The sequence below is a fragment of the Phyllobates terribilis genome, unplaced genomic scaffold (genome assembly GCF_046119375.1).
Source record: "Phyllobates terribilis strain yellow unplaced genomic scaffold, ASM4611937v1 Scaffold_7__3_contigs__length_470593459, whole genome shotgun sequence".
Lineage (NCBI taxonomy): Eukaryota > Metazoa > Chordata > Amphibia > Anura > Dendrobatidae > Phyllobates > Phyllobates terribilis.
Genome location: NW_027362767.1, coordinates 9507551 through 9524018, shown reverse-complemented (window position 1 = coordinate 9524018; position 16468 = coordinate 9507551). Strand labels below are relative to the sequence as shown.

The following is a 16468-nucleotide window of genomic DNA, read 5'->3' as shown; positions in this document are numbered from 1 at the left end:
CATCACTGGTCGGCGTACCACTTGGATGGTTTTCCAGGTAGGGATGGGCAGTGTGTGGGCGGAGCCAGCAGAAGGGGCGGATCCTGCTGTTTCCGGTCAGGTGACCCTGTGCCCTCCCTCTAGGTTTCCTCTTCATCGTTAACCCCTTCCTGCCCAGCTGGCAGCATCGCTGGGTGCGACAGTGTCTGAAGCTATATCCACAGAAGCCCAACGTGTGTAACCTGGACCTGCACATGGGGGGCACCGGCGACCTGTGGGGCAGCAGCCACGCCCAGCTCCGGTGAGACACTCGCACGCTCACACATCATTGGTTGTTCATAAGTCTGACTCCGCCCACTGTCTTCTGATAGAAGGAAATCATCGCACAGACGCAGTGAGAAGACTCTGCTGGAGAAGCTGCGCTGGGTGACACTGGGCTACCAGTACAACTGGGACACCAAGGTGACCGCGGGGGAGGGGAGAGGGGGGTGTCACACCGCGGGGGAGAGGGGGGCGTCACACCGCGGGGAGAGGGGGGCGTCACACCGCGGGGGAGAGGGGGGCGACACACCGCAGGGGAGAGGGGGGCGACACACCGCAGGGGAGGGGGCGTCACACCGCAGGGGAGAGGGGGGCGACACACCGCGGGGAGGGGCGACACACCGCGGGGGAGGGGAAAGGGGGCGTCGCACCGAGGGGGAGAGGGAGCGACACACCGCGGGGGAGGGGAGAGGGAGCGACACACCGCGGGGGAGGGGAGAGGGAGCGACACACCGCGGGGGAGGGGAGAGGGAGCGACACACCGCGGGGGAGGGGAGAGTGGCTGTCACACCGCGGGGGAGAGTGGCTATCACACCGCAGGGGAGGGGGCGTCACACTGCGGGGGAGAGTGGCTGTCACACCGCAGGGGAGGGGGCGTCAGACTGCGGGGGAGGGGAGAGGGGGCGTCAGACCGCAGGGGAGAGGGGGCGTCACACCGCAGGGGAGAGGGGCCGTCAGACCGCAGGGGAGGGGAGAGGGGGCGTCAGACCGCAGGGGAGGGGAGAGGGGGCGTCACACCGCGGGGGGGGGGAGAGGGGGCGTCACACCCCGGGGAAGGGGAGAGGGGGCGACACACCGCAGGGGAGAGGGGGCGTCACACCGCGGGGGAGGTGAGAGGGGCCGTCAGACCGCGTGGGAGGGGGCGTCAGACCGCGGAGGAGGGGAGAGGGGGCGACAGACCGCGGAGGAGGGGAGAGGGGGCGTCACACCGCGGGGAAGGGGAGAGGGGGCGACACACCGCGGAGGAGGGGAGAGGGGGCGTCACACCGCGGGGAAGGGGAGAGGGGGCGACACACCGCGGGGGAGGGGAGAGGGGGGGCGACACACCGTGGGGGAGGGGAGAGGGGGGCGACACACCGCAGGGGAGAGGGGGCGTTACACCGCGGGGGAGGGGACGTCACCGCGGGGAAGGGGAGAGGGGGCGACACACCGCGGAGGAGGGGAGAGGGGGGCGACACACCGCGGGGGAGGGGAGAGGGGACGACACACTTCGGGGGAGGGGACGACACACTGCGGGTGAGGGAGCGTCGCACCGCGGGGGAGGGGAGAGGGGTCGTCACACGGAGGGTGCGACACATCGCGAGGGAGGGGGCGACTCATGGAGGGGGCGACGCACCATAGGGGGGCGACACATCGCGGGGAGGAGTGAGAGTCAGAAGTTTCCATAGATGATCTATAATGAGGGCGCCCCCTGTGGGCTGCCGGTGTTATTGACTGCTCCCTGGTCCGTTCTGTGGGGGAGGGGTGCAGACATGGATTCTCATCGTTCTCTCCTTCCCTGTAGAAGTACTACAAGGAGCAGCAGAGCCCGTTCCCCGTGGAGCTGGCGGAGCTGTCGCGCTGTGTGTCGCTCGCCTGCGGTTTCTCCAACTTTAAGGCTGAGGCCGCGATCCTCAACTACTACCACATGGACTCGTCGCTGGGCATCCACGTGGACGAGTCAGAGCTGGACCACAGCAGCCCCCTCCTGTCCTTCAGGTGCCGTCCCAGTGTCCCCCGCATGAGAGTAGTAGTCCTCACGCATGTGAACATCAGGCAGCGCAGGAAAATCCCGCCTGCAACAAGGTGCTGCTGACAGACCCCAGTGGTGGTCTTCCTGTTCTTAGTGGGGCTCTGTCCATCATATTAACCCTTTCTCTTTCTGAGTTGTGCACCCCAGATTTCCCGGAGTGGTGGTCCGCGCTCCGGCACTAGTCTGTGATTGCATCCGCCCACCGTTAGCCTGTGGGCAGGGACAGAGGTCCAGTGCAGGAAGGAGACGCACACATCCACTGGCCAGTCCCTTGCTGCGCTGGTCTCCTCCAGCCCCCCCTCCCGCCACTGTGCCGGTCTCCTCCGGCCCCCCTCCCCCCCACTGTGCCGGTCTCCTCCAGCCCCCCCTCCCCCCCACTGTGCCGGTCTCCTCCAGCCCCCCCTCCCCCCCACTGTGCCGGTCTCCTCCAGCCCCCCCTCCCCCCCACTGTGCCGGTCTCCTCCAGCCCCCCCTCCCCCCCACTGTGCCGGTCTCCTCCAGCCCCCCCTCCCCCCCACTGTGCCGGTCTCCTCCAGCCCCCCCTCCCCCCCACTGTGCCGGTCTCCTCCAGCCCCCCCTCCCCCCCCACTGTGCCGGTCTCCTTCAGCCCCCCCTCCCCCCCACTGTGCCGGTCTCCTTCAGCCCCCCTCCCCCCCACTGTGCCGGTCTCCTTCAGCCCCCCCTCCCCCCCACTGTGCCGGTCTCCTCCAGCCCCCCCTCCCCCCCACTGTGCCGGTCTCCTCCAGCCCCCCCTCCCCCCCACTGTGCCGCTCTCCTCCAGCCCCCCCGCGCTGTGCCGCTCTCGTCCTCCTAGCCCCCCGCGCTGTGCCGGTCTCGTCCTCCTAGCCCCCCGCGCTGTGCCGGTCTCGTCCTCCTAGCCCCCCGCGCTGTGCCGGTCTCGTCCTCCTAGCCCCCCGCGCTGTGCCGGTCTCGTCCTCCTAGCCCCCCGCGCTGTGCCGGTCTCGTCCTCCTAGCCCCCCGCGCTGTGCCGGTCTCGTCCTCCTAGCCCCCCGCGCTGTGCCGGTCTCGTCCCCTGTGCCACCCCTGAGGTGGAGAATGTCTAAGATGAGATCTGTCAGCAGCATCTTACTGATGGTTTCCACCTTCTTTTTCTGCATCTGTAATGGGATGGGGCCCCGGCCTGCGGTGGAGCCGCTGTGCTGTTTGTGGAGGCCGCGGTCTCCGCGTAGCGCGCACACAGCCCGGTCACATGATGAGGCTTTAGCTTTCCGCAGTTTGATGGTTTTTCTCACTTTTCTTCTTGTCGTTGCAGCTTCGGACAGTCCAGCATCTTTCTGCTGGGGGGTCTCAGCAGGGACGCAGCCCCCACCCCCATGATGATGCACAGTGGGGACATTATGGTCATGTCTGGTGCCAGCCGCCTCCTGTACCACGCGGTACCACGGATCCTGCGCCACCCGGGAGGGGGTGTCCTGCCCCCCTGCTTGTCTGTGCCCCCAACCAGTGATGACAGCAGCCCCCTGGTAGAGCCGTGCTCGCCCACCGACTGGGAGGTGTGTGAAGCCTACCTGCGGGCCTCACGCATCAACGTGACGGTGCGCCGGGTCCTGGAGGAGGGCGGCTGCTTCCCTGACCATGGCGACAGGACGGACAAAGAGGAGACCCCCGGAGCAGCTTACCACATGGAGTCCGGCGAAACGCAGGAGCGAGGCCACCCGAAACGCACAAGACCTGGACAAGACTAGCGGGGGAGGGGAGGCAGAACCAATAAATATTTATATTTTGTTATAAACACCGGAGTCTCCTGACCTCCCCCTGCCGGACCCTCCTGTACAGTAATGTATGTATACAGTGACTGCACCAGCAGAATAGTGAGTGCAGCTCTGGAGGATAATACAGGATGTAACTCAGGATCAGTAATGTATGCACACAGTGACTGCACCAGCAGAATAGTGAGTGCAGCTCTGGAGTATAATACAGGATGTAACTCAGGATCAGTAATGTAATGTATGTACACAGTGACTGCACCAGCAGAATAGTGAGTGCAGCTCTGGAGTATAATACAAGATGTAACTCAGGATCAGTAATGTAATGATCAGTAATGTAATGTATGTACACAGTGACTGCACCAGCAGAATAGTGAGCGCAGCTCTGGAGTATAATACAGGATGTAACTCAGGATCAGTAATGTAATGTATGTACACAGTGACTGCACCAGCTGAATAGTGAGTGCAGCTCTGGAGTATAATACAGGAGGTAACTCAGGATCAGTAATGTAATGTATGTACACAGTGACTGCACCAGCAGAATAGTGAGTGCAGCTCTGGAGTATAATACAGGATGTAACTCAAGATCTGTAATGTAATGTATGTACACAGTGACTGCACCAGCAGAATAGTGAGTGCAGCTCTGGAGTATAATACAGGAGGTAACTCAGGATCAGTAATGTAATGTATGTACACAGTGACTGCACCAGCAGAATAGTGAGTGCAGCTCTGGAGTATAATACAGGAGGTAACTCAGGATCAGTAATGTAATGTATGTACACAGTGACTGCACCAGCAGAATAGTGAGTGCAGCTCTGGAGTATAATACAGGATGTAACTCAGGATCAGTAATGTAATGTATGTACACAGTGACTGCACCAGCAGAATAGTGAGTGCAGCTCTGGAGTATAATACAGGAGGTAACTCAGGATCAGTAATGTAATGTATGTACACAGTGACTGCACCAGCAGAATAATGAGTGCAGCTCTGGAGTATAATACTGCAGGCTCTTCCTTCTATGGGTGCAGTACTGTACATTTGTGCTTAGGCCTCATTCTTGTGACTATTAGTACAGTGCTTTGCTGCTTGTGAACAGATGAGAAGAAGCTGGAGGAGAAAGATAAGATATGAGCACTGGGGGTGTAACTCACTGATAGTGACAAGTTTGCTGCCATTAGACCCAGTTATATAGAGGTGATACACTGCTCAAAAAAATACAGGGAACACTGAAATCCCCCTCCTAGATCTGAATGAATGAAATCTTCTCATTGAATACTTTGTTCTGTAGAAGCTGAATGTGCTGACAACAAAATCACCCAAAAATCATCAATGGAAATCACATTTATTAACCAATGGAGGCCTGGATTTGGAGTCACCCCCAAAATTAAAGTGGAGAAACACTCTACAGGCCGATCCAACTGTGATGTAATGTCCTTAAAACAAGTCACAATGAGGCTGAGTATTGTGTGTGGCCTCCACGTGCCTGTATGACCTCCCTACAACGCCTGGGCATGCTCCTGATGAGGCTCAGTATTGTGTGTGGCCTCCACGTGCCTGTATGACCTCCCTACAACGCCTGGGCATGCTCCTGATGAGGCTGAGTATTGTGTGTGGCCTCCACGTGCCTGTGTGACCTCCCTACAACGCCTGGGCATGCTCCTGATGAGGCTGATTATTGTGTGCGGCCTCCACGTGCCTGTGTGACCTCCCTACAACGCCTGGGCATGCTCCTGATGAGGCTGAGTATTGTGTGTGGCCTCCACGTGCCTGTATGACCTCCCTACAACGCCTGGGCATGCTCCTGATGAGGCTGAGTATTGTGTGTGGCCTCCACGTGCCTGTGTGACCTCCCTACAACGCCTGGGCATGCTCCTGATGAGGCTGATTATTGTGTGCGGCCTCCACGTGCCTGTGTGACCTCCCTACAACGCCTGGGCATGCTCCTGATGAGGCTGAGTATTGTGTGTGGCCTCCACGTGCCTGTGTGACCTCCCTACAACGCCTGGGCATGCTCCTGATGAGGCTGAGTATTGTGTGTGGCCTCCACGTGCCTGTGTGACCTCCCTACAACGCCTGGGCATGCTCCTGATGAGGCTGAGTATTGTGTGTGGCCTCCACGTGCCTGTGTGACCTCCCTACAACGCCTGGGCATGCTCCTGATGAGGCTGAGTATTGTGTGTGGCCTCCACGTGCCTGTGTGACCTCCCTACAACGCCTGGGCATGCTCCTGATGAGGCTGAGTATTGTGTGTGGCCTCCACGTGCCTGTGTGACCTCCCTACAACGCCTGGGCATGCTCCTGATGAGGCTGAGTATTGTGTGTGGCCTCCACGTGCCTGTATGACCTCCCTACAACACCTGGGCATGCTCCTGATGAGGCTGAGTATTGTGTGTGGCCTCCACGTGCCTGTGTGACCTCCCTACAACGCCTGGGCATGCTCCTGATGAGGCTGAGTATTGTGTGTGGCCTCCACGTGCCTGTGTGACCTCCCTACAACGCCTGGGCATGCTCCTGATGAGGCTGAGTATTGTGTGTGGCCTCCACGTGCCTGTGTGACCTCCCTACAACGCCTGGGCATGCTCCTGATGAGGCTGAGTATTGTGTGTGGCCTCCACGTGCCTGTGTGACCTCCCTACAACGCCTGGGCATGCTCCTGATGAGGCTGAGTATTGTGTGTGGCCTCCACGTGCCTGTATGACCTCCCTACAACGCCTGGGCATGCTCCTGATGAGGCTGAGTATTGTGTGTGGCCTCCACGTGCCTGTACGACCTCCCTACAACGCCTGGGCATGCTCCTGATGAGGCTGAGTATTGTGTGTGGCCTCCACGTGCCTGTATGACCTCCCTACAACGCCTGGGCATGCTCCTGATGAGGCTGAGTATTGTGTGTGGCCTCCACGTGCCTGTATGACCTCCCTACAACGCCTGGGCATGCTCCTGATGAGGCTGAGTATTGTGTGTGGCCTCCACGTGCCTGTATGACCTCCCTACAACGCCTGGGCATGCTCCTGATGAGGCTGAGTATTGTGTGTGGCCTCCACGTGCCTGTATGACCTCCCTACAACGCCTGGGCATGCTCCTGATGAGGCTGAGTATTGTGTGTGGCCTCCACGTGCCTGTATGACCTCCCTACAACGCCTGGGCATGCTCCTGATGAGGCTGAGTATTGTGTGTGGCCTCCACGTGCCTGTACGACCTCCCTACAACGCCTGGGCATGCTCCTGATGCGGCTGAGTATTGTGTGTGGCCTCCACGTGCCTGTATGACCTCCCTACAACGCCTAGGCATGCTCCTGATGAGGCTGAGTATTGTGTGTGGCCTCCACGTGCCGGTATGACCTCCCTACAACGCCTGGGCATGCTCCTGATGAGGCTGAGTATTGTGTGTGGCCTCCACGTGCCTGTATGACTTCCCTACAACGCCTGGGCATGCTCCTGATGAGGCTGAGTATTGTGTGTGGCCTCCACGTGCCTGTATGACCTCCCTACAATGCCTCGGCATGCTCCTGATGAGGCTGAGTATTGTTCGTGTCCTCCACGTGCCTGTATGACCTCCCTACAACGCCTGGGCATGCTCCTGATGAGGCTGAGTATTGTGTGTGGCCTCCACGTGCCTGTATGACCTCCCTACAACGCCTGGGCATGCTCCTGATGAGGCTGAGTATTGTGTGTGGCCTCCACGTGCCTGTATGACCTCCCTACAACGCCTGGGCATGCTCCTGATGAGGCTGAGTATTGTGTGTGGCCTCCACGTGCCTGTATGACCTCCCTACAACGCCTGGGCATGCTCCTGATGAGGCTGTGTATTGTGTGTGGCCTCCACGTGCCTGTATGACCTCCCTACAACGCCTGGGCATGCTCCTGATGAGGCTGAGTATTGTGTGTGGCCTCCACGTGCCTGTATGACCTCCCTACAACGCCTGGGCATGCTCCTGATGAGGCTGAGTATTGTGTGTGGCCTCCACGTGCCTGTGCGACCTCCCTACAACGCCTGGGCATGCTCCTGATGAGGCTGAGTATTGTGTGTGGCCTCCACGTGCCTGTATGACCTCCCTACAACGCCTGGGCATGCTCCTGATGAGGCTGAGTATTGTGTGTGGCCTCCACGTGCCTGTACGACCTCCCTACAACGCCTGGGCATGCTCCTGATGAGGCTGAGTATTGTGTGTGGCCTCCACGTGCCTGTATGACTTCCCTACAACGCCTGGGCATGCTCCTGATGAGGCTGAGTATTGTGTGTGGCCTCCACGTGCCTGTATGACCTCCCTACAACGCCTGGGCATGCTCCTGATGAGGCTGAGTATTGTGTGTGGCCTCCACGTGCCTGTGTGACCTCCCTACAACGCCTGGGCATGCTCCTGATGAAGCTGAGTATTGTGTGTGGCCTCCACGTGCCTGTATGACCTCCCTACAACGCCTGGGCATGCTCCTGATGAGGCTGAGTATTGTGTGTGGCCTCCACGTGCCTTTATGACCTCCCTACAACGCCTGGGCATGCTCCTGATGAGGCTGAGTATTGTGTGTGGCCTCCAAGTGCCTGTGTGACCTCCCTACAACGCCTGGGCATGCTCCTGATGAGGCTGAGTATTGTGTGTGGCCTCCACGTGCCTGTGTGACCTCCCTACAACGCCTGGGCATGCTCCTGATGAGGCTGAGTATTGTGTGTGGCCTCCACGTGCCTGTATGACCTCCCTACAACACCTGGGCATGCTCCTGATGAGGCTGAGTATTGTGTGTGGCCTCCACGTGCCTGTATGACCTCCCTACAACGCCTGGGCATGCTCCTGATGAGGCTGAGTATTGTGTGTGGCCTCCACGTGCCTGTGTGACCTCCCTACAACGCCTGGGCATGCTCCTGATGAGGCTGAGTATTGTGTGTGGCCTCCACGTGCCTGTGTGACCTCCCTACAACGCCTGGGCATGCTCCTGATGAGGCTGAGTATTGTGTGTGGCCTCCACGTGCCTGTGTGACCTCCCTACAACGCCTGGGCATGCTCCTGATGAGGCTGAGTATTGTGTGTGGCCTCCACGTGCCTGTATGACCTCCCTACAACGCCTGGGCATGCTCCTGATGAGGCTGAGTATTGTGTGTGGCCTCCACGTGCCTGTACGACCTCCCTACAACGCCTGGGCATGCTCCTGATGAGGCTGAGTATTGTGTGTGGCCTCCACGTGCCTGTATGACCTCCCTACAACGCCTGGGCATGCTCCTGATGAGGCTGAGTATTGTGTGTGGCCTCCACGTGCCTGTATGACCTCCCTACAACGCCTGGGCATGCTCCTGATGAGGCTGAGTATTGTGTGTGGCCTCCACGTGCCTGTACGACCTCCCTACAACGCCTGGGCATGCTCCTGATGCGGCTGAGTATTGTGTGTGGCCTCCACGTGCCTGTATGACCTCCCTACAACGCCTAGGCATGCTCCTGATGAGGCTGAGTATTGTGTGTGGCCTCCACGTGCCGGTATGACCTCCCTACAACGCCTGGGCATGCTCCTGATGAGGCTGAGTATTGTGTGTGGCCTCCACGTGCCTGTATGACTTCCCTACAACGCCTGGGCATGCTCCTGATGAGGCTGAGTATTGTGTGTGGCCTCCACGTGCCTGTATGACCTCCCTACAATGCCTCGGCATGCTCCTGATGAGGCTGAGTATTGTTCGTGTCCTCCACGTGCCTGTATGACCTCCCTACAACGCCTGGGCATGCTCCTGATGAGGCTGAGTATTGTGTGTGGCCTCCACGTGCCTGTATGACCTCCCTACAACGCCTGGGCATGCTCCTGATGAGGCTGAGTATTGTGTGTGGCCTCCACGTGCCTGTATGACCTCCCTACAACGCCTGGGCATGCTCCTGATGAGGCTGAGTATTGTGTGTGGCCTCCACGTGCCTGTATGACCTCCCTACAACGCCTGGGCATGCTCCTGATGAGGCTGTGTATTGTGTGTGGCCTCCACGTGCCTGTATGACCTCCCTACAACGCCTGGGCATGCTCCTGATGAGGCTGAGTATTGTGTGTGGCCTCCACGTGCCTGTATGACCTCCCTACAACGCCTGGGCATGCTCCTGATGAGGCTGAGTATTGTGTGTGGCCTCCACGTGCCTGTGCGACCTCCCTACAACGCCTGGGCATGCTCCTGATGAGGCTGAGTATTGTGTGTGGCCTCCACGTGCCTGTATGACCTCCCTACAACGCCTGGGCATGCTCCTGATGAGGCTGAGTATTGTTTGTGGCCTCCACGTGCCTGTACGACCTCCCTACAACGCCTGGGCATGCTCCTGATGAGGCTGAGTATTGTGTGTGGCCTCCACGTGCCTGTATGACTTCCCTACAACGCCTGGGCATGCTCCTGATGAGGCTGAGTATTGTGTGTGGCCTCCACGTGCCTGTATGACCTCCCTACAACGCCTGGGCATGCTCCTGATGAGGCTGAGTATTGTGTGTGGCCTCCACGTGCCTGTGTGACCTCCCTACAACGCCTGGGCATGCTCCTGATGAAGCTGAGTATTGTGTGTGGCCTCCACGTGCCTGTATGACCTCCCTACAACGCCTGGGCATGCTCCTGATGAGGCTGAGTATTGTGTGTGGCCTCCACGTGCCTTTATGACCTCCCTACAACGCCTGGGCATGCTCCTGATGAGGCTGAGTATTGTGTGTGGCCTCCAAGTGCCTGTGTGACCTCCCTACAACGCCTGGGCATGCTCCTGATGAGGCTGAGTATTGTGTGTGGCCTCCACGTGCCTGTGTGACCTCCCTACAACGCCTGGGCATGCTCCTGATGAGGCTGAGTATTGTGTGTGGCCTCCACGTGCCTGTATGACCTCCCTACAACACCTGGGCATGCTCCTGATGAGGCTGAGTATTGTGTGTGGCCTCCACGTGCCTGTATGACCTCCCTACAACGCCTGGGCATGCTCCTGATGAGGCTGAGTATTGTGTGTGGCCTCCACGTGCCTGTGTGACCTCCCTACAACGCCTGGGCATGCTCCTGATGAGGCTGAGTATTGTGTGTGGCCTCCACGTGCCTGTGTGACCTCCCTACAACGCCTGGGCATGCTCCTGATGAGGCTGAGTATTGTGTGTGGCCTCCACGTGCCTGTGTGACCTCCCTACAACGCCTGGGCATGCTCCTGATGAGGCTGAGTATTGTGTGTGGCCTCCACGTGCCTGTATGACCTCCCTACAACGCCTGGGCATGCTCCTGATGAGGCTGAGTATTGTGTGTGGCCTCCACGTGCCTGTACGACCTCCCTACAACGCCTGGGCATGCTCCTGATGAGGCTGAGTATTGTGTGTGGCCTCCACGTGCCTGTATGACCTCCCTACAACGCCTGGGCATGCTCCTGATGAGGCTGAGTATTGTGTGTGGCCTCCACGTGCCTGTATGACCTCCCTACAACGCCTGGGCATGCTCCTGATGAGGCTGAGTATTGTGTGTGGCCTCCACGTGCCTGTATGACCTCCCTACAACGCCTGGGCATGCTCCTGATGAGGCTGAGTATTGTGTGTGGCCTCCACGTGCCTGTATGACCTCCCTACAACGCCTGGGCATGCTCCTGATGAGGCTGAGTATTGTGTGTGGCCTCCACGTGCCTGTACGACCTCCCTACAACGCCTGGGCATGCTCCTGATGCGGCTGAGTATTGTGTGTGGCCTCCACGTGCCTGTATGACCTCCCTACAACGCCTAGGCATGCTCCTGATGAGGCTGAGTATTGTGTGTGGCCTCCACGTGCCGGTATGACCTCCCTACAACGCCTGGGCATGCTCCTGATGAGGCTGAGTATTGTGTGTGGCCTCCACGTGCCTGTATGACTTCCCTACAACGCCTGGGCATGCTCCTGATGAGGCTGAGTATTGTGTGTGGCCTCCACGTGCCTGTATGACCTCCCTACAATGCCTCGGCATGCTCCTGATGAGGCTGAATATTGTGTGTGGCCTCCACGTGCCTGTATGACCTCCCTACAATGCCTGGGCATGCTCCTGATGAGGCTGAGTATTGTGTGTGGCCTCCACGTGCCTGTATGACTTCCCTACAACGCCTGGGCATGCTCCTGATGAGGCTGAGTATTGTGTGTGGCCTCCACGTGCCTGTATGACCTCCCTACAATGCCTCGGCATGCTCCTGATGAGGCTGAATATTGTTCGTGTCCTCCACGTGCCTGTATGACCTCCCTACAATGCCTGGGCATGCTCCTGATGAGGCTGAGTATTGTGTGTGGCCTCCACGTGCCTGTATGACCTCCCTACAACGCCTGGGCATGCTCCTGATGAGGCTGAGTATTGTGTGTGGCCTCCACGTGCCTGTATGACCTCCCTACAACGCCTGGGCATGCTCCTGATGAGGCTGAGTATTGTGTGTGGCCTCCACGTGCCTGTATGACCTCCCTACAACGCCTGGGCATGCTCCTGATGAGGCTGTGTATTGTGTGTGGCCTCCACGTGCCTGTATGACCTCCCTACAACGCCTGGGCATGCTCCTGATGAGGCTGAGTATTGTGTGTGGCCTCCACGTGCCTGTATGACCTCCCTACAACGCCTGGGCATGCTCCTGATGAGGCTGAGTATTGTGTGTGGCCTCCATGTGCCTGTGCGACCTCCCTACAACGCCTGGGCATGCTCCTGATGAGGCTGAGTATTGTGTGTGGCCTCCACGTGCCTGTACGACCTCCCTACAACGCCTGGGCATGCTCCTGATGAGGCTGAGTATTGTGTGTGGCCTCCACGTGCCTGTACGACCTCCCTACAACGCCTGGGCATGCTCCTGATGAGGCTGAGTATTGTGTGTGGCCTCCACGTGCCTGTACGACCTCCCTACAACGCCTGGGCATGCTCCTGATGAGGCTGAGTATTGTGTGTGGCCTCCACGTGCCTGTATGACTTCCCTACAACGCCTGGGCATGCTCCTGATGAGGCTGAGTATTGTGTGTGGCCTCCACGTGCCTGTATGACCTCCCTACAACGCCTGGGCATGCTCCTGATGAGGCTGAGTATTGTGTGTGGCCTCCACGTGCCTGTGTGACCTCCCTACAACGCCTGGGCATGCTCCTGATGAGGCTGAGTATTGTGTGTGGCCTCCACGTGCCTGTATGACCTCCCTACAACGCCTGGGCATGCTCCTGATGAGGCTGAGTATTGTGTGTGGCCTCCACGTGCCTTTATGACCTCCCTACAACGCCTGGGCATGCTCCTGATGAGGCTGAGTATTGTGTGTGGCCTCCACGTGCCTGTATGACCTCCCTACAACGCCTGGGCATGCTCCTGATGAGGCTGAGTATTGTGTGTGGCCTCCACGTGCCTGTATGACCTCCCTACAACGCCTGGGCATGCTCCTGATGAGGCTGAGTATTGTGTGTGGCCTCCACGTGCCTGTGTGACCTCCCTACAACGCCTGGGCATGCTCCTGATGAAGCTGAGTATTGTGTGTGGCCTCCACGTGCCTGTATGACCTCCCTACAACGCCTGGGCATGCTCCTGATGAGGCTGAGTATTGTGTGTGGCCTCCACGTGCCTGTACGACCTCCCTACAACGCCTGGGCATGCTCCTGATGAGGCTGAGTATTGTGTGTGGCCTCCACGTGCCTGTATGACCTCCCTACAACGCCTGGGCATGCTCCCGATGAGGCTGAGTATTGTGTGTGGCCTCCACGTGCCTGTATGACCTCCCTACAACGCCTGGGCATGCTCCTGATGAGGCTGAGTATTTTGTGTGGCCTCCACGTGCCTGTATGACCTCCCTACAACGCCTGGGCATGCTCCTGATGAGGCTGAGTATTGTGTGTGGCCTCCACGTGCCTGTATGACCTCCCTACAACGCCTGGGCATGCTCCTGATGAGGCTGAGTATTGTGTGTGGCCTCCACGTGCCTGTACGACCTCCCTACAACGCCTGGGCATGCTCCTGATGAGGCTGAGTATTGTGTGTGGCCTCCACGTGCCTGTATGACCTCCCTACAACGCCTGGACATGCTCCTGATGAGGCTGAGTATTGTGTGTGGCCTCCACGTGCCTGTATGACCTCCCTACAACGCCTGGGCATGCTCCTGATGAGGCTGAGTATTGTGTGTGGCCTCCACGTGCCTGTATGACCTCCCTACAATGCCTGGGCATGCTCCTGATGAGGCTGAGTATTGTTCGTGTCCTCCACGTGCCTGTATGACCTCCCTACAACGCCTGGGCATGCTCCTGATGAGGCTGAGTATTGTGTGTGGCCTCCACGTGCGTGTATGACCTCCCTACAACGCCTGGGCATGCTCCTGATGAGGCTGTGTATTGTGTGTGGCCTCCACGTGCCTGTATGACCTCCCTACAACGCCTGGGCATGCTCCTGATGAGGCTGAGTATTGTGTGTGGCCTCCACGTGCCTGTATGACCTCCCTACAACGCCTGGGCATGCTCCTGATGAGGCTGAGTATTGTGTGTGGCCTCCACGTGCCTGTGCGACCTCCCTACAACGCCTGGGCATGCTCCTGATGAGGCTGAGTATTGTGTGTGGCCTCCACGTGCCTGTATGACCTCCCTACAACGCCTGGGCATGCTCCTGATGAGGCTGAGTATTGTGTGTGGCCTCCACGTGCCTGTATGAACTCCCTACAACGCCTGGGCATGCTCCTGATGAGGCTGAGTATTGTGTGTGGCCTCCACGTGCCTGTATGACCTCCCTACAACGCCTGGGCATGCTCCTGATGAGGCTGAGTATTGTGTGTGGCCTCCACGTGCCTGTGCGACCTCCCTACAACGCCTGGGCATGCTCCTGATGAGGCTGAGTATTGTGTGTGGCCTCCACGTGCCTGTATGACCTCCCTACAACGCCTGGGCATGCTCCTGATGAGGTTGAGTATTGTGTGTGGCCTCCACGTGCCTGTATGAACTCCCTACAACGCCTGGGCATGCTCCTGATGAGGCTGAGTATTGTGTGTGGCCTCCACGTGCCTGTATGACCTCCCTACAACGCCTGGGCATGCTCCTGTGGCACCCCAGGGGTCTGGTTTTCCACAGTAATGTAATGTTATGTCTGAGAGCAGGTGGGAGGTCCTTTGGTCAGGGATCCTGTGCATGCCACACCTCCTGCCCAGTCTTGGGAGGGGAAGAACTTCCCCTGTATAAACCCGGGGCTGAGGCAGGGTGAGTCAGACAAGGAGAGTGGAGACAAGAAGCAGCATAGGAAACGGCAGAGTTCCAAGGAGTCAGGGGCTGGCAGCTGCAGAGTTCGCCCTGACTAAGAAGATTCTTTACCGGACCCGGAGTCCGAGGCTGTGGGGACTAACTTCTACCCAGCAGCAGAATCCGTCAGGCAGGGGATTTCAGGTCCTCTGGCCCAGAAGCCCGAAGGCACGGTCACACGCGTGGGACCAGCACCGCCATCGTGGAGCGGAAGCCATTAGAAGGCCCCGAGTCACCGGCCATACGGGTGAGCACCACACGGTACACTCAGGGACGTGGGCTACTTACATCAGCTTCTAGCAAGGTAGCCAGAAGAGTACAGTCAGTTTGGGAGGCCTACAACTACGCCTGGCCAGGGGAGATCCCATCTGCTCAAAGACTGACCAGGCCCCGTTTGCTAGCAAGTACTCCGGGAGGGTCTGTCGTTGTTACCAGTAAAGACCCTGAACTACACCGTACCGTCTCTGAGTGGTTCCTGCTACCCCCATCATCCACGTCGGCTGCCCTGAGGCCATACCCCTCCCGTTGGGGGTTATACTATCACGCTGCACAATCCTACCACCGGCCTCAGCGGTCTGCCCTGCAGCAGCAGCTCCCTGGCTGCACTCAACGGGTGGCGTAGTCCTCAACTATTTACTACTAATAGACTGCCGTCTAGTTTGACTCCCTGGGCACGGACCGGGTCACCGCCACGAGACTACAACCCTCCACTGATCCGGCTCCGGGCAGGCTCCCGCGTGCGCAACGCAGCGCGACACATTCCCAGGGGCGCGTCAACTTTGGCGTAGTCGGCAGGATCTCGTGCCCGCAACCACCGGGTACTGCGTGCCTGAAAAGCAAAGACTGTTCAAACTTACCAGTGGTGAAGATTCCCGCTATCCGTGGAGGTTTCCCGCCATCCGGCGCCATCTTCTACCTTCTTCCCGCCATCGGTGAAGTTTCCCGCCATCCGGCGCCATCTTCTACCTTCTTCCCGCCATCCGTGGAGTTTTCCCGCCGTTGGACGCCATCTTGGGGACGCCGCGCGGGAAGAAGAGGGGCGTGGACTCTGAAAGCGCGCGAGAACTGAAGCCCCGCCTCACGTCCGGACGTTGCGTAAGGTCCTGGAAGGACCCCACCGGCCAGAGGAAGACCCAGTGACCGATACAGCGAGGACGGACGACCCATCTGCCGCCGCTGCAATCAATCCGGACATATGGAAAGGTACTGTTCTTTAAACGGGCACAACCTGGGGTAGAGGGCCAACCCCCAGGAAAAAGATCACCAGGCCCATCGAACTGGCGCGACAAATATGTGGGAGGACGTCCAGTCTTACCCGTGGTACTGGATGGCATTCCTATGAGTGCCCTACTGGACACCGGGTCACAGGTCACCACCATCCCGTACGTGCTCTTCAAGCAGTACTGGAATGACTCGGATATCACCCGCTACCCTGACGACGACTTGAGTATCATCGCCAGCAATGGTCAGCCCGTGCCACAGATTGGATTTAAAGAGGTGACCATTAAAATCGGTAGAGTCGAACTGGCAGCACAGGGACTGATCATTGTAC

General features: G+C 58.9%; 1 protein-coding gene across 1 annotated transcript in view; it reads left to right on the top strand.

The window, feature by feature from the left end:
• ALKBH1 (alkB homolog 1, histone H2A dioxygenase) overlaps positions 1-3787 on the top strand; it is a 6635-nt gene extending 2848 nt beyond the window's left edge. The window contains 5 exon segments of the mRNA XM_073638140.1: positions 1-37; positions 124-280; positions 351-441; positions 1805-1998; positions 3306-3787. The exon segment at positions 1-37 is cut by the window's left edge and continues 1 nt beyond it. Coding sequence (XP_073494241.1) covers positions 1-37; positions 124-280; positions 351-441; positions 1805-1998; positions 3306-3738 — 912 coding nt within the window. The 3' untranslated portion in view covers positions 3739-3787.
• Positions 3788-16468: the final 12681 nt, after the last annotated feature.